The 22,774-nt window shown below is 38.9% G+C and overlaps 1 protein-coding gene across 1 annotated transcript in view; it reads left to right on the forward strand.

Moving 5' to 3' along the window:
- Positions 1 to 22,774, forward strand: part of Prp31 (pre-mRNA processing factor 31) — a 44,743-nt gene that overhangs the window by 10,393 nt on the left and 11,576 nt on the right. Inside the window, exons 4-7 of the mRNA XM_067157505.2 lie at positions 1,199 to 1,403; positions 11,718 to 11,887; positions 14,269 to 14,426; positions 17,284 to 17,424. Coding sequence (XP_067013606.1) covers positions 1,199 to 1,403; positions 11,718 to 11,887; positions 14,269 to 14,426; positions 17,284 to 17,424 — 674 coding nt within the window. The remainder of the gene's footprint in view (positions 1 to 1,198; positions 1,404 to 11,717; positions 11,888 to 14,268; positions 14,427 to 17,283; positions 17,425 to 22,774) is intronic.

The raw sequence follows: 22,774 nt of genomic DNA on the forward strand, positions 1-22,774 counted from the left end.
CTACAGCCCCTAAATCCTCTCATAACCATATGAAGAGATCTGTAAACTTTATTTATAATCCTGTTTATGTGATTACCCCAATGAAGATCTTTCCTTGTTTTAACATCTAGGTACTCACAGGTCGGTCTCTATGAGGAACTTTCACGCATCCGGGAGATAGTGGGTTCGACCCCGACTGTCGGTAACCCTGAATATGGTTTTCCGTGGTTTCCCATTTTCACACCAGGCAAATGCTGGGGCTGTACCTTAATTAAGGCCATGGCCGCTTTCTTCCCATTCCTAGGCCTTTCCTGTCCCATCGTCGCCATAAGACCTATCTGTGTCAGTGCGACGTAAAGCAAATAAAAAATTTAAATTAAAAAAAGATCCTAGGACTGTGTGTCAGTGCTCTGGATAAGTCTTTTCTACACCCTTCATTGCCCTTCCCTTTGTGAAATATTTAGACCGATTTTTTTCTCTCTTTTTCTCTCTTATGATTGCAATTGAGAGGAGATAGTTGTCACTACCAAACAATAATTGTCACCAGCACCACCTACTCACCCCCATATTTGATCAGTTTTGTTTTTGTTTGAGATCATTCTCTCAGGGTGGATCTATTCAGTTTCATTGTAATAAATTACGTATGTGCTGTATTTCAGATGAAAATGCAACTAGCAAAAACAAATAAACAAAAAAACTTTCACCCCCATCAACATGGTAATTAATATTAAGGTGACTTTTCCTCTTTGTGAAACTCACAACCTTATGTTTCAACCCATTTGCCATCATACCATTACCTGCTGCCTATCTCACAACATTGTCGAGGTCTTTTTTGAGTCCCTCACAATCTTGTATCTTATTTATTACACTGTATAGTTTAACATCATCTGTTCTCTGATTCTAGTTCTCTACTCATATGTAGGCCTATATAAGAAAACATAAAAGCCTTGAGGAATTGACCTCTTAATGCTTACAGGATCAGATAATGCTTCACCTACTCTTCACTGAGTATGTTAAAAGAAATTCTGGGACCCATTCTGACTACAATGGAGTTAATTACCTAAACCATATGCATTAGGAACTATTTCTAAATCCACGTTTTATTCCCTGTTATTTAAATTTTTCTCAAGAAATTGGTGGATTATATTAAAGAAAAATCTTTGCTTTTCTTAATGGGCGACTTCATTATATTCTATTGTGATGTCTTTTTTTCTTCTAGCTGTCATCCATCGTTTTGTTCGTGACAAGTACTCGAAACGTTTCCCAGAGCTTGAATCCCTTGTAGTTGGTCCTCTAGAGTATGTAATGACTGTAAAGGAACTGGGGAATGATTTGGATAAAGCTAAAAATAATGAAGCCCTACAGCAAATCCTTACTCAAGCTACTATCATGGTTGTATCTGTGACAGCCTCTACTACACAAGGGTAAGTCAGTAGGTAAGTGTTCAATATTAACCCATTAGGTGGGGAGCTCGGTACACACCGACTCACTCCAAGGTGGGGAGAAATTTCCCTAATTGAAGAAAATATTTAATTACTTAAGAGCAGTCTTAGACTAATGAACTACAGAAGGCCCCTAAGAGAAATATTTACTTGAATATAGTGTATTTAATTGTTGAAAATTCCTATTTTAATTTTTCAATGCTTTGTGCAAGAATGTACTAAGTGCTTTCACACTGTGATACCGAGCTTGCTTCTTCCTGATAGCAAAGCACTGGTTTTCGTTTATATAGTAACTTATATTTTAGGCAGTTTACTCACAATTTCTGCCTGGAAATAAATTTTTCTGTATGTGCAAATTGTAGATTTACAAAGTTTACATGTACTTAAAAGATTTGTAATGGAATAAATTTTAATACTCACTAAATTTTTTATGTTCATTAGCGATTTTGAGGGATCCAGTTTATATAACTACAATTCATAAGTGACATGCAAGACTGTATTACACTACATTCATAAGTGACATGCAAGACTATATTACACTACACTACAGGTAATATTTACGGTATTTTCAGTCTTCACAGTTTTATGTCTTTTACAGCTGTTCGTTATGATACACACGGAGTCACATCATGTTACATACCCTGCCCCAGCTTTGCATAATTTGTATGATTCTATTCCAAAGCGCAATCGTTTTCTTGGTGTGAAAACTTTCCACTCTGGCCACCCTTTCCATAACAGCAGGTTCTGGTATAAGTTTCCAAAAATTTTGATACCAGATGGTCAAATATCTTGTATATTACGGTAGGAATATGTCCATTATACGTCTCATTGTCAGAGAAATGTACAAAGCTGTGGAGGAAAATCTAGTAATGACAATAATAGTAATAGTGTTTATGCTTTACGTCCCACTAACTATTTTTATGGTTTTTGGAGACGCCGAGGTTCCGGAATGTTGTAAATCTACCGAAACGAGGCTGATGTATTTGAGCACCTTCAAATACCACTGGACTGAGCCAGGATCGAACCTGCCAAGTGGGGTCGTAAGACCAGTGAGCGCCTCAACCGTCTGAGACACTCAGCCCGGCAAGGAAAAATCTCTTCTGCGTCATCAGTTCATAAAAAATAGGCGTAGTGAACAAGCGATTGCGAGAATTATGTCCTAATTTAGGTGTCTGTACAATACCCTGCGGCAAAAGTATGCTCATAAGGAGATTTATGTCATCCTTATTTGTTCGGACCCGGTCTTGGTCTCGACTCCTTCGTTTCATCTTATTAAACTGGGTTTTATGTACGATTTTCTGCTGAGCATCTTTTGTCTGTTCAGCTATGTTCTGGCATATGTCATCATCAAAAAATAATTCAAATATTTCACTTGATTTCCTTTTCCCTAAAAGCTCTCCCTTTACATCATGATGGAATTTTGGATCAAAGCGAGACAGTCTATTTTCAGTTCAGGTTGACAAAGAAGTTGCACTGGTTGTAATATTATCAGTATTATTGTCGTCACTGTCATGATCGCTACTTGAACTGGAATAGAACACAAATAGTCTTTTTCATGACTGGTGAGTATTCGCATCAGCTGGGCCCGAACCCTGTACATTCAAGCTTGCGGTATTTGTTCCTAGTAGATTCCCGTCGCTTACAAATTTCCGTTCGGCAGAACTTACTTCACTAAGGTCACAATCATCCCCACTAAATTCCAACATTTCGTTTATCATGACCCGTAAATCATCTTCCTCTAACGGTGGGAGCCGGTAATTCCTTTTTAGAAATTTTAGTGGGGAAAATGTAAGATAAAGAATGGAATAGAACTGTGGTCTCTGCAGTTTGGAAGGAAATCATGAATTTTGGCTGTATTACAGAACACATGCATGCGATAATAAATGTTGTGTATCTCATGGTAAACACACACTCCATTCGTGAAGAATGAACTCAAGGCTGGCAACTGAGAAAAAAATATTATTAGAATCAGCGGATATATTCGCATTTCCTGCCGAGCAAGCGACTTTTAGCCGCGGATCTCGCAGCCTCTCCCACCGAATGGGTTTAGAATTAAGATTGAGTTGAGATATTTTGCCTGCTCTTGATGTCTGAGACTGAGTGTTTTAGGGCATTACATTCAGTAAAGGACTATGTTAGATATTTGTTTACCGGGCGAGTTGGCCGTGCGCGTTGAGGCGCGCGGCTGTGAGCTTGCATCCGGGAGATAGTAGGTTCGAATCCCACTATCGGCAGCCCTAAAGATGGTTTTCCGTGGTTTCCCATTTTCACACCAGGCAAATGCTGGGGCTGTACCTTAATTAAGGCCACGGCCGCTTCCTTCCAACTCCTAGGCCTTTCCTATCCCATCGTCGCCATAAGACCTATCTGTGTCGGAGCGACGTAAAGCCCCTAACAAAAAAAAAAGATATTTGTTATGGAATACACCAGGAATTTTTTTAGTGCTTTCCCTCTCAAATTGGGCAGTCACTTCTTTTTTTTGCATTCTGGCCCCAAGATAGTTGGTTCAATTGTGATTGACGTCTGTTGCATTTGATGACATAAGGGCGACAAACCAGTATCGCTGGCTTTTAGCATATGCAGCTGTGCAAAATTCCATCACTCTGGAGTTTCGTAAAATCTGTAGCAATTAAGTTAAACAAATATTAATTTTAATGTTACCATTGTTTACACGGCCCATAATTGTAGACATGATATAGGCTTTTTTGGCTTAGGCCCTGTCAAGAAAATAAGGTGAAATTCTTCTGAAGACGCAGAGCAAATTTCTCTGCGAAACATAAAGAATTTCACCTTATTTTCTTTACATGGCATGAGCCCAACATGCCTATATCTTGTCTAAAATTTGTATTTTCTGAAATACTTCCTCTCATGCAGAGGCTGCCTAAGTATACTTTTTCATTCATTTTTAGAAAAGAAGTAGATATACTTGAGAAATTTAACCCTTCGCGGGCGGAGACATATATATATGGTCGACTTTTCTTACACTCTGGGCGGAAACATACGTATATATGTTCCGTTCGAAAATCGCAGGTTTATTAGCAGAGGAGGTACCCAAGTATGTTCAGAGATGGCAGAAGCTGTTCTCTCAACTCTTCCAGTGAGGGAAATCCTCGCAGTATCTTGCTGAAATTGTTCTCCTGTTTGTGGGAGTTATGTAATACATACGTTGCATGACACAGTTTTCTCGTGTGCGTACTTTTTGCATATTTTCATGGTTTACCGGTAAAATGGCATCGCGAAAACGGATCAGGGATGCATAGTGTTATTATTGGATGATACGGTTGAAGAAGAGTCTGATTTTAGTGAATGTGAGTCTGAGGATGAAAATTCTTTCTCCAGCTCGTCTGAGTGGAACCACGACACAAGTGATACTGACACAGATAGGGACAGAGCGGACAACTGGACGGACATGAGTAATAGCGACCCTGGGCCAACAAATATTATTCCCGTTTGTAATATTGATCATCGGCCAATATTATCATCACACTTTGATACTGATATGCTTGCTGTATTTTCATCTTTTTTTTTATTATGAAATATTTGATGATATTCTCAGTGAAACTAAATTACCTGGGGACAAAAGTAAAATACAGGCAACACCGACCACAAATAAAGCAGAATGAGAAATTGGCATCGTCCAACATTGCGTGACATAAAGGCATTTATTGGTGTCACATGGGGCTTCACCCCTTGCCAGATGTCGAAGACTACTTTACGACGGCCTGGGTTAACAAAATGCCATTTTCTGGGATGATTTTTTATTTATTTTCTGGAATCTACACTTTGCTCATGGGGAAGGAAATATGCCTCTGAAAAAGGATGAACACATACAGGGTGTTCTTGAGAAAATTAGCCACTGTCACGAAATAAAGTGGAGTGTGCCTTGTGCCGTTCTTCCAATGAAAAAGTGATTTTACGAATTTTATTTTGCATTAGAACCGCGTCAAGTTTGGATTTCCACTCCTAAAAAAGTTATGTGGTATATTTTCATGGTTTTAGTAAGTTTCCCAAAGTTTCTTGGTGGAGAATGCAGTTCTTTGCTCTTCAGACAACTTTGCACTACGTCTACTTTTTCTTTACTCTTCATCCCATGTACCCAGGTCCTGAATTTCCTTCTTTCTTGAACAAGTGTCTTGGAGACACTGGTTAAATCGTCCTTCCCTACATTTGCCATTATACAAGGGTTGGTTTTTACATTCTGGCAGCTATACATGGTACATGCATGGTTCTGAGTTTCATAGGCCTGCGATGTAGTCACCAGTGTTACATACAACTAAGATGACAAAATAAAGGAATACTGTAAATCCAGAAAGACTGACAAGTATTAACCATGGTCCTAAGTGGATGAAATGATATGTGCAATTAGGTTACCATTTCAATTTCTGAAATGTATCTTATTTAAAAAAAAAAATGTAACAGTGTACTTCGATGCAAGGCAGCCTCTGCATGAGAGGGAGTATTTCATTAAATATTTTGGACATATACGTGCTGTTGGGTCCCGTTGGCATTGCCCAGTCTATCGATGGTGCAAAGAGAATGGTCTGTGGCCTGTAAAAAGTTTTCATTTGTACAGAAACACTTCCTGCATAGTGGCTCCTTCATCTTGGGGTTAGATAAGTCCCAGGGACTTAAATCCGGAGAGTATTGGGGTGGGGGGATGGGTGATAAAGCAACTCCCCCCCCCCAGGATTGACAATTCAGACACAACTCCTGTTGTGTGTACCCTAGCATTGTCATGCAGAACGAAAGGTGGGTTATCCAAGAAGTATTTCTGTTTTCTTCTCAGAGTTGCTCGCAGATTGTTTTGCAAAAATGATCAGTAGTATGCCACATTAACAGTCTGCCTTAAGGAAACGGAATGTGTTACGATCACACCATCCCAATCATAAGCAAGGATTAGTTTTGTTTTCATATTGGTGGGGTTCTGCCAAACTGTTCGTTTGCATGGTGACCCGTGATGATGCCATTTGTTTGATTGGCGTTTCAGCTGTGGTTCAGAAGATTTAGCCCAGGTCTCATCATTGCTAATGATACGCTATAAGAAGTCCTCTCCTTCACACTCATAGTGCTGCAAGTGCGTTCGAGAAGCATCATATCGCAGCCATTTTGGCATGTCTGTTAACTTGTTGACTGTCTTTCGTGAGCACTTGCTCACAGCTGCTCATCTTCACCTGGCCACTGTGAATGGATGTGGAGGGGGAAGAGCAAGGTCATGTGCTTTGAGGGAGCCGACGCAGGTCAGCAACCTTTGGTAAGAATGACGGACCCCGGCACCATTGCACAGCTGCACTTTAGCATGGTTACCAAAACTTGAAAACCAACCTAATGTATTATTCAAGAAATAATAATTAACGGAATAATTATTCGACTGTAGCATTGGTTTAATTTTTCTTGGCTCAGCAAGTTGGCTACATTGTACCGATCCCATAATTGTGAGCTTGCATTTGGGAGATGGTGGGTTTTTGCACCAGACAAATACTGGGGCTGTTGTTTGATTAAGGTCACAACTTCCATCATCCCAGTTGCAGGCCTTTCCGATCCCAGTGTCGCTGAAAACCTGTATGTTACAGATTTCAATTCCCACACTTGCTGTGCTCGAGGCTCCTCTGAGTCTCCCACTTCCTTGGGTAAAGGTTGGTGGTCTTACCCTTCAGTTCATCTTATCTCCCCCCTACAGTCCATTTCTATGCCCATTATTGCTCTTGATTGCCAACGGTAGAGCATCTGCTGGCATGATTTGCATTCCAATGATTGTGATATGCATTCAGAAAGAGCCTTTCTTCCTGTCTAAAGTCGAAAGTGTGGTCAATACGATATTATTACTGTATAGAAATGAATAATCCATGTGCCTTACTTTTAGATTTGATTTGATTTATTTATTTATCATTAACAGAGTTATTACTTCTCCAATTACAGATTATATAATAAATAATAACAATATTAACAGCACTTACTACTGCTGCTGCTGCTGCTACTACTACTACTACTACTACTACTACTACTAACTAAGCAGTATATACATATTTGCTAAAGACATATGGAGAATAAGTTTGTTTTAAGAAATGCATCATAATCTTCACATGCTGTTGGGTGGGCAACCTGCTCATCAGAATTGGATGCCGTTATGCATCACTAGACCAAGCGCCAAAAGTTGGTTGCGAGATAATCGCGTTTAAATTTGGTTCTATGTGTAAATTGGAGCGAACATAATTTTGCTAATATGGTATTACTGGTGTTGTAGGATAATAGATTGTGCCTTCTCACCAAATTTCAACATTTTTGTACTCGCACTACATAGATTTTCTTGAATTAATGGCGCGTATAGTCTACTGATGCAATTTAAGGTTCTTCTCAAGTGCGAATAATGCATCACGATGCTACACCAATAACCCCTACCTGTTGAGTATCTACTGAGTAAAACTTCAAAAAATATAACGTGGCGGCAGCCATGATTAAAAACTGAATCTCCTACTGTCTGAAAAGGCCCGCTAAGTGCTTGATCCACCACGAGCCGCGCCACAACTCCGGTACATTATTCAAGTTTTAGATGAGAAATTCTAGAAGGGAAGCTATTCTCTAAAGTCGTTGCTATAACGACTTACTGATTATAGGAATTTCAACTTATCTGAGTCAAATACAAATGGTAAGACATGAGCCATTGTAGTCTATACAATTTTTTAATGGATTTTCCTTCACGATAGGCCTATTATATTCTGAGAGTACAGTAAGTTATTGACGTGATGTTTTTAAGACTTGTTCTGTTCTGCTTGAGACAGAAAATGTGATTAAAGATATTTTCTCCCATAAATACACACAAATCACTGGACAGGTAATAAGATTGTTGCTCTCAGTTCATTCATTCTCGAAATCAGGATCTCCATTAAATCCCTCTACGTCATCCACGATATCAGAATCTGCTTGAAGATTCTGGTAAAATTGTTTTGCATCTGCAGGTATTAAGTGCATCAGCGAACCAAAGTCTCTTAGTTTGGCTTCAGAGATAGGTTTTCCTTTTCGCCACGAAGGTATTAATGCCTGGTGAAAGGGAACTCTAGTTTCCCGTGGTCGCCCCTGTCTTGACTTATATAGATTTACTTCCTGAGATTCACCATCAAATTCTAGAGAATGATTCTCAGATGCAACCTTCTTAGCAAGCTGCATTAGTAGCATTGTCCTACTTACTTTTGGAAGTACTTGATACATCGCTGAACTTCGTCACTTGATAAACCACTCAATGTATCACCACGTAAAAATGTCAGCACTATCGAAAACGTGGGCTCCCTCGCTGTCATCCGCGCACAATGTGAGGAATGTGGCACTTGGTCTAATGACACAAACTGGAATGTCGCATAGTCTACTGATGCAATTTACATTTTTACTTATTCCCGCTTTGTCGCTTAGGTTTTCAGTGTACTAACAACTAACGGCCTCTTATAATGCAGTGGGGAATTTTTTATAAATAGTTCAAGCCTTCCTCTACAAGATGGCGCTAAAATCTCAATTTTCGTCAAATGGCGCTTAGTCTACTGATGCATAACGGCATCTAATTGTCACATGGTTTGTTTACCTTCTCCTGATATTTGAAATCGGCTAGTTTTTCCGATATGTTATAAAGAGAGTGCCATCTAGTATTAGCTGTTGTGCGAAATGCCCAGCGATTACAGTTTCGTTCTTTGAAGTCTCATTTTGGTATTTCGCCAGCCGCGAGAATCACTTTCTCTGACATTGAACTTTCTTCTTGCTGTGTGGCTTCTATGTTCTCTGCGTGTTCAATAACCCTAAGCTTTTCTTCAGCCTTGAGTGAGCAATTATGTCAACTTGTAGCCATACTTAATACGGTGTTAGCAATTCACTTATTCACTTCTAGCGTGCTGCTGACGCCACAAAGACCAAGGCCAGACAACGCTGTAGTATAAGAGGAGGATCTATTGTTTGAGGCAAAGCGGGCGCCAGCCTTATTTCAAATAATGCTCCCACCCAAGTATTTCTTTGCTAAATTCTGTGGAGTATTCACATATATAGTAGAACTTCAATAATTCGAAATCGGTTCATTCAAAATCTCGCCTAATTCGAAGAAGCTGTCGATCCCGGAAACATGAGGTACGGTTTTGCATGTTATTTAAATTGTTTAATTTGAAATACAGATAATTTGTTATTCGAAGAATGTCAGTCCCATTACCCAAATTCCGTCTTTTAATTCGAAACTGCCTGTACATTTTGAAAAAAATGGTATTTTATAGAGTAATTTAAATTCAAAATTTCTCCGCGCCATGAAAGAACACGTCTTTCGGAATGTGCAGGGTAGCTTTCCGCACTTTCACTCACTTCGGTGTGTCTACATTGTGTTTCAAATGTGCTAAGTTCGAGTGAAATCGTAATCCTTTTGTATTCAGCGTTTTAAGGAACGCCGTAATATCATGTAACATGCAGTATGCGGAGAAACATGATCCGTGAACACTGGCGATGCCGACAGTTGGCGAAAAAACGTGGCTAATATAGTCTGTTCGTGCGCACCATACAGTATAGAGCAAACGCCTGAAAAGCCTTACATCTGATATGTTTTTGACATGCTCTGTTGGTGAAAAATATCTAATTCCCTCCATGGGAATTTAGAAATTTCCATTTGGAATTGCTAGGCGGGCAATAATTCCATTATGGAGATTTATCTCCCGTATGCAGTTATCAGACTGTGCCTCATATATAGGCTTCTGATAAACTCACCTGCATACACCCAGCGTCAGTGGGTAGGGTCTGACACATCCCTCTCTGACGAGTCTAGTGTCAGACCTAAGACGAAACGCTGGTCAATGGAGCAAACGCCTGAAAAGCCTTACATCTGATATGTTTTTTCCATACAATATTGTCAGTGCCGATGAAACTGCGTTTTTTAAATTTTGTAATGCCGAGCCCAAACGGACTTGCGGTTTTAAAGGAGAGAAGTGCCAGCCGGGAAATCATACAAGGGTAGGGGTCTCGTACTGTGTTGCAATGCACATGGAAGCGAGACACTTCCTTCCCTCGTCATGTGAAAGTTCGATAGGCCACTATGTTTTAAGGGCGTCAGACACTTTCCATGCATGTACAAGGCATCTAAAAATGCGAACACTATAGTAATCCAACAGATAAAGCATTTGCACAGGAGAACCAGTATAAATTGTCCATTATTGAATAATGTAAATGCACCTTGTTGGATACATTTCGGAAATAGTGTTTTCCACGGCATTTGAAGGATTTAAACTGAGAATCGAGGTGATTGCATGCATTAATGGGTCTCAGAATACTTTGTGACGCGACAAGAGTTGGCATTTTGAATTACGAGACAAGGCGGCCATGGACAAGTGGCATTGCGGGAAATTGTACAAGGATAGTCACTGTACTGTATTGTAATGTAGATGGAAGCGAGTGACTTTATCCCTTACATAAAATCAGCTTCATGGTCCATATCGCACTTCAATAGATTCACAATTAAGTATTTATTTATTTTCCACCTAGTCGATACAATGATTGCTTAAGGCAATTTAATAGTTAAAAGTAGTACATATTTCATATATTATCAACATCTTCAGCCACATAACACTGTTTAGATGAAAAATATATAAATTGACAAAGTAATGCTTTAGAGGAAGTGTCCTTAAAATTAACATAAGATTGACAACATTAAAACAAACAAATAACTCGTTATAGGGCAGTTCAGTAAGCCACGATGTTTTAAGGGCATTAGTACTTTCCATACAAGTACAAGGCATCCAAAATGCATGCAGTATAATAATCCAGTGAATAAAGCACTTGCACAGGAGAGCTGCTATAGATTTTTCCTTGTCTTTGAATCGTTTTCTTTTTTTTTTAATTTTTTAAAAAATATTTCATTGCATGAGGTTATGTTTGCTGGTGAGTTATCCAAGTGTATTATTTGAATACTGTAAATGCATCTTGATGGATGGATACATTTTGGAATTTAAAAAAAAAAATGGTATTTGAAAGGTTTAAACTGTGAATCAAGGTTAATTGCATGCAGTAACGGGTCTTAGAATACTTTGTGACGCCGCTAGTGTTTGCATTTCTTAATTACAATTCGGCGGTTAATTAAAAATCACGTAATTTAAAGTCCGATTTTTGCATCCCAACGACATCGAATTAATGAGGGTTTACCGTGTACGGTATTTCTCTAACATATCTGTGAATCCTTGCTGTAATAATCCATCCTTCCTTACTGCTTTCTCTTGTGCGATTCATTATCTGTATTTAAGAAACTTATTTGGTGACTTGTGTTTTTACAGTATTTTGTTTTGGTTCTAGGTCACTGCTAAGTGATCAAGAAAAGGACGATATATTTGAAGCATGCGATATGGCCATTGAACTGAATAACTTCAAGCTGAAGATTTACGAGTACGTTGAGAGTAGAATGGCTTTTATTGCGCCTAATTTGTCTATTATCGTGGGTGCTTCAACTGCAGCAAAAATTATGGGTAAGAGCATTTAGGCCCAGTTTCTTCAATTTGGTGTTAAATTTTACTTAAGAAATGTTAACTAACAGTTTGACACTTCAGTTAGAAGTTCCCTGTTTCATGGACATGTTTCAAACATTTGTCAGGATTGCAGTTTAAAAGTCTCGTGTCTGTTTGTTCCTGTTGCAATGCACATTTGTTTACATCACTGCATCCAGTTCAACACATCACATGGAGTAAATCACATTTTATCCTTTGTTTTCCATTTTATAATTAATTTTTTTATGCAGTTCTCACTTCCTTTTTCTCTTAATTTTGTGGATTCTTAATCGGAGCGTAACACAGTTTTACTCACTCACCAACCAATCATTGTTCAGTGTTGACATATTTTAATCTTTGTTTTTCCATCCAGTGTGTTTTCAAGCACTTTGGTACCATTGAACAATTCTCTGATCTAACAGTATAGTATGACTACATACCTCTCATAGTCAAGCCGGAATACTCATGTTTTTTTTTTTTTCTTAAGGAAGAGTGCTTTTCATTTTCCTACATGGTTGATTGTTAATTTTAATGGAACTTTTTACTATGAAGACAACAACTTTTAATAAAAGTTATCTTCAGCGTTATGTCTTTATGTCATTGTCAGTTGTATTACAATAGCCGCGAGGTGGGAAGTAGTGTTGGCTTCTGAGTTTATGATTCAAAGTAGTGTATCGATTCATTCAACTGTCCGAGTGAATCGAATTGTAGCAACGGCGAGCTCACGGCACGCGAGTCAGCTGACTCGCAGCAGACAGTGCTGAGTGACGCACTTACGGATCAGTGAAGCACAACACACACAGTTCACTATCAGAACACTGGATATTGGTGGGCAGCCAAACTTCTGCCGTGGACAAGACATATAGATCCACTCGTTATCAGCTCATTTGAAAATAATACTCACTTGCATTCTCTATCCTCTTCTCACAGGGAGGTTTAAATATCTGCCACCTGGATGACAGCCCTAAAGTACTCGTCACGAAAGGTTATACACTAAAAAGCAAATATCACCACCCCATTGTTGCCAACTTGACTAGTTACATATTGAAATTAGACATAACCATCAACAAACAAACTAACTTCATTGTAAGTAACGATAATGGTGATTCCATTACCCAAATAAATGATCAATCAAGATATTAAGTCGATTTTCAAGCTCAGTGAGTAATTAAGGAAATAAAGATGCTCTCTCTACCTCACTCAATTTAATATTATGTATTTGTGCCTTTATTTTGATATACGCATTACTATAAGTGTATTCTATATAATCAAAACTTATAAAATAAAAAAACCATCTTTCCACCACAACAATAATCTCTTGACTATATATTTTTACATTAATTCCACGTTAACTACGGGGCATGTTTCGTCCTGTTTTAGGACAGCCTCAGCCTTGATTCCTAGTTACAGACTAAAAGTTTTAAAAACACAAAGAACAAGTTCTGTTAAAACATTACACAATTAACAGAACTTAATTGAAATATCCTTGTTAATGGGAATAGTAAAATACTAAAGAGTCTTGTGATTCTTATCTTCTTGTTTTGTGTGATATATCTCGTTCATGAGAAAAACGTTCTTACTGAAAAGATGCACTTGTACACTTTGTCTCAAAATCTCTAACCAGTCATAAATCTTTACTCCAGAAATTGTAACTCATAAGAACTATTTGTTGTGAGTGGAGGTGGAGTTCTTACTGTTGGACAAAATGAACCATTTGTTACTTGGAAGAAATGAACAAAACAACTAATGATGATGAATGTCTGGCATACCACCTGGCCAGGTATTGAACAGGTATAGGGAAATCTGGAGGACAGGTAAGTAGTTTTTTCAGAAAGCACACTCTACACCAAAGTAGTTACATGGAGTTTACATCTGTCGTTCAGTCGTAACCCAGATAACTTGTTTATATAAAAGGGATACGTGGGCATATGGACGTATGTCAAGTGCGTGAATGATTCATGCATTTTGGGCTCATTGCAATCTCATCTCTTGCTCATTATTGATATCAATAAAAACTGTATCGCAATATTCGAGAAGTGGAAACAAAAGTGACTGAATGAGCTTTATTTTCAAGGACCAACAAAATATATTTTTAAACTGCTTCAGGGGATGCAGGCTTTGATGATCTTTTTTGCACACAATCATTACATGTTGCGGCCATTTTAATGTTTTGCCTATGGCCATACCAAAATTCGCAGCTTATCCAAAATATGGAATAATGGGTTGGGGATTCCCATGGCCTGTGCCCAGAGGTATTAAATTACACTCCCTGTAGTATTATATTTATTTTTTTGTCCTTATAATTGTAATTGCATTTCAAATATTGGCTACAAATAACCACTGATGCAATATTGTTGATGCAGGTGTCGCAGGGGGACTGACCAAACTTTCCAAGATGCCAGCGTCAAGCATCCTAGTGCTGGGATCTCAGAAGAGAACATTGTCAGGCTTCTCCCAAGTAACCATGCTCCCTCACACGGGATTCATATATTATTCTGAGATTGTACAAGACACTCCTCCAGTAAGTTTTCTTTTGTTACTGCAAAATAATAATAATAATAATAGTAGTAGTATATCCTTCACTACCATGTTGCAGACATTCTGATTTAATGCTATTTAGGCTGTTTGCATTTCAATTTTGCTGTTCAATTTTACTCTGTCAGATGACAGGGAAACTGATCTTTGTTGTTTCTCAAGCCAACATCGTACTACATTTTGCTGTAATTCTCCTATAATTCAATTTAAGTTACAATCATGGAAAATTTTATTTAAAAAATTCTTCTAATAGCTTGATATTCAGGTCGACCTTAAGCTGGGTAGTTCAAAGTGGGTGATACTTGCGTAGTGTTCTCCTCAGACATTTTCGTCAGCCAAGTGGGAGGAATGAGTAGCCAGGCGGGGAATACAAAAAAAAAAAAAAATGAATATGATAAGATTTCAATTTATTCCTCTCAGGTCATTAACATTTATATCGGACAGGTAAACATTAACTGCAAAACTGGACTATTTTAGTGTTATCACGAACAAGACATAACAGAGTATTCTGAACTTCTAGTTTTTGACTGCTTGTTCATAAAGTTGTTACTTTGAGGCTTACCACACATTGTTGCGGAGTGCCATATAGGTTTGTGATGTCATGCGGATCTTCATCATCATTATTGACCCTCTCCAGTGGCCCAGGTGTGGTGTACGAGCCCCCTTCATCTTTGTCAGTCCATGAACCACTGTTCTCTCGTGATCGTTTCCTGATCTTGTCCTCTCTCCTTGACATCTTGCTTCACCAGATGGGTCCATTTTCCTCTGGGTGTGCCCACTGGTCTTTTTCCTTTTACTTCTCTTTCATTTTATCTTCTTGCAGTCCTGCTTGCACTCATCCATCTTACATGGCCAAACCACTTCAGCCTTGCTTCCTGCGTCCTCTGTAGTAGGGAGTCTCCTCTTGTCACCTCCTTTCAGACTTTTTTCATTCCTGAACTTGTCTTTCGTGGTCTTCTGTACCATGGTGCGTAGGAACTTCATTTCTGCAGCTTGGAGTTTTGAACCAGGATCGAACCTGCGAAGTTGGGATCAGAAGGCCAGCGCCTGAACCGCCTGAGTCACTCAGCTCGCTGGTATGTTGCTATGGCAACGATAACAGAGATGCTACATTTAAGGAAGCTGTCGCCACGTGGGTTGGGTTGCTTTCAGTCGCTTCTGTGATATTCGGAATGGTACTGAGTTGGCTGTTACTTTATGTATTTACATGTTTCTTTTCTGAATATTATTTTCGTGTTTAGTTCATTTCTTTATTCGTTAATCAATGGCTAGTTGTACAGTCCTATTCTGGAATTAACATATGCATTTGTTGAGGTTATTGTCAGAAACTGATGATTTTGTTATTGATTATGAAATCTCATATTTATCGGCAATGGCGTGTTCTGTCTTAAATGCTGGAATTATTAGCACGAACTTAGGAACAGGTCAAAGTTTATTGAATTGCATTAGGCCTGCATGTTTTATTAAATACTCAGCCTGCATGAAAGGGTAATATGCTGCAGATGGAGGTAACTATGACAACGCAGTTACTGCCGCTGTTGGAATCCCAACTCTCGTGGGCCCAACTATAGTAAGTACAACATGCATTAATAGTGTGTTTTTATACATTAATCAACATTAATTAGTGAAGAATTTTTGTGTATACTGCGTGTTGTGTATCATACACAACACCTTCTCATCCTACTTGCCCTTACCACAATGCCCCCTTAATCCTCCTTAGACAACTGCCCTTACCACCACATCCCTTAATCCCTCCCCCTTCTCCTACCTCTGCTCATTATCTGTCCTTACTTCCACTTATACTTAGTTTATTAGCTCCTCTAAACATGTCTAGCCACCATGGCAAGCTGAACAAGGTGAGCCTCATAATATGACTTGTTTTTTAACTTACCAATTTTCCTCCGGTTTTTTATTTCTAACTAATTTTTCTTTTTTCTATAGACTTCATATATCCGCATTGAACTGAGGAACTTAGGTCCTACAATATATCTTAGGAGCTCATATTATGTCACTATCCACCTTTGGACATGCCGATAAAACAAAAGCATGTTATTCCTTGCCTAGCAACAACTGTACGCAAGCATCTTCATGGAAGTGTTACATTTTTGCATATATCCTTTAGAATGTGAACATTATCATATATTTTGTGTTATGTGTGTTGATAATTGTATACCTTTTGCCCTGCTCTTTCAATTGGCTGATGGTGGCACCAAATATATGTGAAACCGATCCCGAATTAAATATGTTGTAACATATTATGTTTGTGCAACTGTATATCAGTGTATTGAGTAGGTGGAACCTCTTAACTCTCTTTTTAACATTTTGATTCACATTAGCGTTCGTGGTGGTGCTTAAGTGAAACAATGCATTGACTCGCATTAGTGCTCATAATGGTAGAAAAAGGCAAACTGTTAATCTAATTGATTGGATAATGATTAAGAAAAGGCTAATAATTTTTAGGAATAATTAAATAATATATTCTCATACTTTATTATATTTTATTTACCTAAAATTCGTAGCTCTTATCCCTAGGATGTCTTCAACATTGAGTTGCTTGCCTGAAGGGCTAGAACTGAGGATTTTAAAGTTATATTATGCTGGGACCTACAGACAGTTACGTATAAAACCGAATTACTCAGAACTGAGTTACGAATAAATTAGTCTCAACTCTGTATATAGGTTTTAAGTTCCTCTTTCATTTGTTCTGAAATCATTGTGTATTGTATTCAGGTTAGTTGCTACATTATAGGTGCTCAGTAGCTTCTGTGATAAATTGCAATTAATAAATTTAAATTCTTTTCTGTAAATTGCCTGATATTAATAGAGTGATGACTCCTTCGTAGGATTTGCGGAGGAAAGCTGCTCGTCTGGTTGCCACTAAATGTACTCTGGCTGCTCGCACAGATGCCTGTCATGTCAGTACTGATGGCCACATCGGTCAGCAATTTCGAGATGAAATTGAAAAGAAGCTGGATAAGTTGCAGGTTTGTAACATTTTTTTTTCTTATTCATGATTTATATTTTTGGGCTTATGCCGTGTAAATAATTGTGAACACACTCAACGTTTCAAAAGGAACCTTGCCTTTCTTCATCAGGAGACAAAAGAGACAAGAAATGACGTATTGATGGTTGCTAGGAGAAAGCAACAAGGAAGCTTCAAATGGTGCCCAAAGATGTAAAGGGGACGCCATTTTAGCCCAATGCTAGAGACAATGAATAGTAACAGCAAAGCATTACTCTCTAATGGTTCTGATTATAGGTAGCCATGATTCACTGCGGTTGTAACCTGTATTGCGGTTGAAATTATCTGGGTGTTTACGTTTTTCAACCGCCTCCCTGATAATTCTTGGGCAATATTGCTTTATACGGGCAAGAACATCCACTTCTTGGAACAAGACATCATGACCAGGTGTTAAGGCATGATCAGCAACAGTTGATTTATCAGGTTGGTTGAGTCTGATACATCTGGTATGTTCTTTGATGCGAGTACACACCGTTCTCGAAGTCTGCCCAATATAAACCTTGCCACAAGTACAGGGAACTCTGCCTAAATTACAACAACCTGGTATCTACAAACTATCCTTAGTTGGTCGCAGGAGTTGCCTAATCTTAATTGATGTTCCAAAAACAGTTCGTACATGGTACCTACGTAAGATTTTAGCAGTACGATCTGTCGTGTTATGTATGTAAGGTAGGTAAGCAGTTCCTTTTACATCTTTTTCTTAACAGACGTCAGATTATGTGCCGATTTTAGAACCCTTGAGATCAAAGCTCTGCTGCAACCGTCGCTCTCAAAGGTGGTTCTCAAGGTGTTAATTTCCTCTTGTAGATCTGACGCTTCACAAATCCTCCTGGTCCTGGTAGTCAGAGTTGTAAGGATACCATGTTTCTGGGCATATGACGAACGTATCATCCACATATCACCACCAGATCTTCGGTTTGCAAGGTGCCGAAGTTTTCCATGAAGAAATTGGCCACAACAGGAGAGAGAGGATTTCCCATGGCCACACCATCTGTCTGTTCATAATACTGTATTTCCCATTCCATAGAAAGTAGGAGGAGGTCATGCAGTGATAGAAAAGCCTTGCGATCTCTTCAGTAAAAATATCATCAATGAGAGACATGACACCATCAACAGGTACTCGCGTAAACAGAGACACCACGTCGAGACTCACCAAGATATCGCCTGGCTGAAGTGATATAGTTTTTAACTTCTCAATGAAGTGTGTGGAATCCTTAATATATGAAGGGGTGTTACCCAGGTGTGGTTGAAGAAGACTACCTAAATATTTCGAAAGGGCATATGTCGGGGAACCAATCGTACTGACAATAGGCCTAAGAGGAACACCCTCCTTATGTATTTTGGGAAGGCCATACATACAGTCTCGGAGGAATAGCATCCCTTGGAAGGAGACTCTTTGCTCCACGCAGATTCTCACCATCACCCTGCCCAGAAACATGGTATCCTTACAACTCTGACTACCAGGACCAGGAGGATTTGTGAAGCGTCAGATCTACAAGAGGAAATTAACACCTTGAGAATCACCTTTGAGAGCGACGGTTACAGCAGAGCTTTGATCTCAAGGGTTCTAAAATCGGCACATAATCTGACGTCTGTTAAGAAAAAAGATGTAAAAGGAACTGCTTACCTACCTTACATACATAACACGACGGATCGTACTGCTAAAATCTTACGTAGGTACCATGTACGAACTGTTTTTGGAACATCAATTAAGATTAGGCAACTCCTGCGACCAACTAAGGATAGTTTGTAGATACCAGGTTGTTGTAATTTAGGCAGAGTTCCCTGTACTTGTGGCAAGGTTTATATTGGGCAGACTTCGAGAACGGTGTGTACTCGCATCAAAGAACATACCAGATGTATCAGACTCAACCAACCTGATAAATCAGCTGTTGCTGATCATGCCTTAACACCTGGTCATGATGTCTTGTTCCAAGAAGTGGATGTTCTTGCCCGTATAAAGCAATATCACCCAAGAATTATCAGGGAGGTGGTTGAAATACTTAAACACCCAGATAATTTCAACCGCGATACAGGTTACAACCGCAGTGAATCATGGCTACCTATAAGCAGAACCATTAGAGAGTAATGCTATGCTGTTACTATTCATTGTCGCTAGCATTGGGCTAAAATGGCGTCCCCTTTACATCTTTGGGCACCATTTGAAGCTTCCTTGTTGCTTTCTCCTAGCAACCATCAATACGTCGTTTCTTTTCTCTTTTGTCTCCTGATGAAGAAAGGCAAGGTTCCTTTTGAAACGTTGAGTGTGTTTACAGTTATTTACACGGCATAAGCCCAAAAATATAAATCATGAATAGTTACACGGGCCGTGACAGTCTAAATGATAATATTTTTTTTCTTCTTTTCTGGTTGGAGGTGTATTTTTAACTATTGCATTGACAGCAAGAGATGAGAGTAAAATTCAGACCATTGAGATGAAGTTCCTGAGGAGTATGGTAGGGAAGACGAGGAGAGGCAGAGTAAGAAACGTTGAGGTCAGAAAAGAAGTAGGGGTAGAGAAACTCAGTTATAGGCTGGAGAAGAATAAACTGCCAAATGAAGTGGAGGAATATTCTGAGCTTTCAAATCGAACAAGAGATATGGCTGAACCAAATATAAAAGTAGCTAGTACCCAGATTTTTTGAGAAATAAGAGCCCAATAGAGGTTTCTGTACTATGCTCATAAACATACACAATGCAAAAACTACATACATGTTATGAAGATGGACGAGGGAAGGATACAAAAAACAAATGTTTAGGCTAAAGCCCCCTGCACATGGGGACAGAAGTGGTGACCGGTACTGGCAGCTAGTGAAATGGCTTGACAGTAGACTTACACATGAGGACAGTAATTCCTTCCATCTTAATGTTCTAATGGCAGCCAGTAGCTAGTTTTTGTGTAGACGTGGTGAATGCTGCATTGTCAGAGGATGTGTGAGAACATGGAGCTGGTTGATGAATAGAACAAGGAAGCTGTTAATGAGACTGTAATTTTGTACATTGTTTAAGAAAACAGCTTCAAGAAATATTAACCAAAAATAGGGTGCCTGCTCGAGTTCCTTTAGATTCACTTACTTTCAGGAGTTCACCTGTGTACTTGGCCTTTATAGCTTTCAAAAGACTGGAGTAGGGAACTGCGACCCCTAGTCCTATTAATTCACCCTCTATCATTGAAATCTCCCTCTTTGCCTTGTTGGCATAATCAGAATGACAAACATTACATAGTAGTTCATAGTTTGTGTAAGTTTCTAAAAATGTACTGATATTGTGTTACTCCATTATACACTAGCAGTTGGTTTTTGCTTCGCATCTTCAGATTGTGAACAATTTTGCAGCAAAAGTAAATATGTAAAGTAAATCACAAAAGTAGTTCCTCCTTCAACAGTGTCTAGCGCTCTACTGATGGCCAGTACCTATTAAGACACGTCCAATAATGGCTGCCACTAGGTCACGTGACCCTGTTACTGGCCCTCTGGCGTCCACTAAACTCAAACATGCTTGAGTTTGGTGGTCACTGGTAGCCAACTGGATGTTGAAGCGGAAATACCCCTGTACACAGGGACAGTAGAGGGATAATTAATAGTGGCCATTACTTACTAGTACTACTGGCTGCCACTACTGTCCTCATTTGCAGGGGAGCTTAACCACTCAACGTGGAGTGCCGAACGCTGCACGCAGGCTCCCCAACGCTCTCTGTCGCGGAGTGACATGCATTGCACGCGCTTAGCAGCTTCTGATTTGTGCTTCTATCTAGCAAATATTTCTTGAACTATTACAAATTTAGTAAGATATATATATACAGATGAAGCATCAATCTTTCATTTGATACTTATATCTATAGAGTTTTTATCGATTACACATGAAATAAATATGGTGTCTGAAAAACCAACAAGTTCTGTTGTTGACATCATGGCAGCTAAATGTTTTCTTGTGGTCGCAAATTCGAAAATTAACGATTTTTTACTAAATGATGATACGGAAAGTTTAGTTTCGTTAAGCAAAAACTAGGATATAGAATTTGAGAATGAAAGTAGTGATCGTGACATTGATGTTGCTTTTGATACAAGGGAAAATATCGGCCGCAATGTTATTGATGGTGGGTTTGTGTGAGAAGACGTGGATAATTTTAGAGGGCAAAGGGAAATATTTACGGCAAATTATGGGTCTCAGAATGCTGCAAAGAACTGCTTACATCCTGTGTGAAAAATTTCAGTTGTTTTTGACTGTTGAGTCTGTAAATATGTTAGTAGAATAGGCAGATATTTATGCTCAACATTGCATGCGATCACACAGTATGTTATTTCCGTTCCGATCGAGGTTAAATGAATGTGTACCAGTTACTGTGGAGGAAATGTATGTAGTTTTTGCATTGTGTATGTTTATGAGCATAGTACAGAAACCTCTATTGGGCTCTTATTTCTCAAAAAATCCGGGTACTAGCTACTTTTATATTTGGTTCAGCCATATCTCTTGTTCGATTTGAAAGCTCAGAATATTCCTCCACTTCATTGACCTTGGATAATTTCAGTAAATTATGCTGTTTGTGTGTTTATGCACTAATGACAACCTGAACATTTTGGTAAAATCTACTGAACCACTTGTTATCTATGCCCAATTAACTAAAAGCCTGCACTCATAGCACGCTTGGTACTATACTCCTCCCGCAGCACAGGGTAGCCAGGTAGTGAAAGTCGTCCCACACTGAGAGGTTAAGATAAAGGGAAAGGGGGCAAGAGGGAGGCCCAGGGCAAAATGGATAGACTCTGTGAAGAACAGTATAATAAAAATAAGACTGGACTGGAATACAATTACTGAAGAGGAATGGTGGAAGGAGAGACAACAGTGGAGAAGTGCCATCACCACCCTGACTTGGCAGGAGCTGGACAAGGGGAAATGATGATGATGATGATGATGATGAAGTTTGTCGTAGGGAACTCCAGAAACTATTTAGCGAAACCTTGGGGAACACTGGCTGCCTGACACAAATATGGAACCTAGAGGAAAATATGAAATAGTGTTGTACAATGAGCAAGCCAAATTGCATTTCATATGATTTCAGTAAAACAGAACACTATTTATTTAATACCCTTCATAGAAGGACGTTCACTTTAATTTTACAGCGTATGAACTGAATGAGTATATTTAATAATAATAATAATAATAATAATAATAATAATAAATGTTATTTACTTTACGTCCCACTATCTACTTTTACGGTCTTCAGAGACGCCGAGGTGCTGGAATTTAGTCCCGCAGGAGTTCTTTTACGTGCCAGTAAATCTACCGACACGAGGCTGACGTATTTGAGCACC

This window comes from Anabrus simplex, chromosome 13, assembly GCF_040414725.1.
Source record: "Anabrus simplex isolate iqAnaSimp1 chromosome 13, ASM4041472v1, whole genome shotgun sequence".
NCBI lineage: Eukaryota > Metazoa > Arthropoda > Insecta > Orthoptera > Tettigoniidae > Anabrus > Anabrus simplex.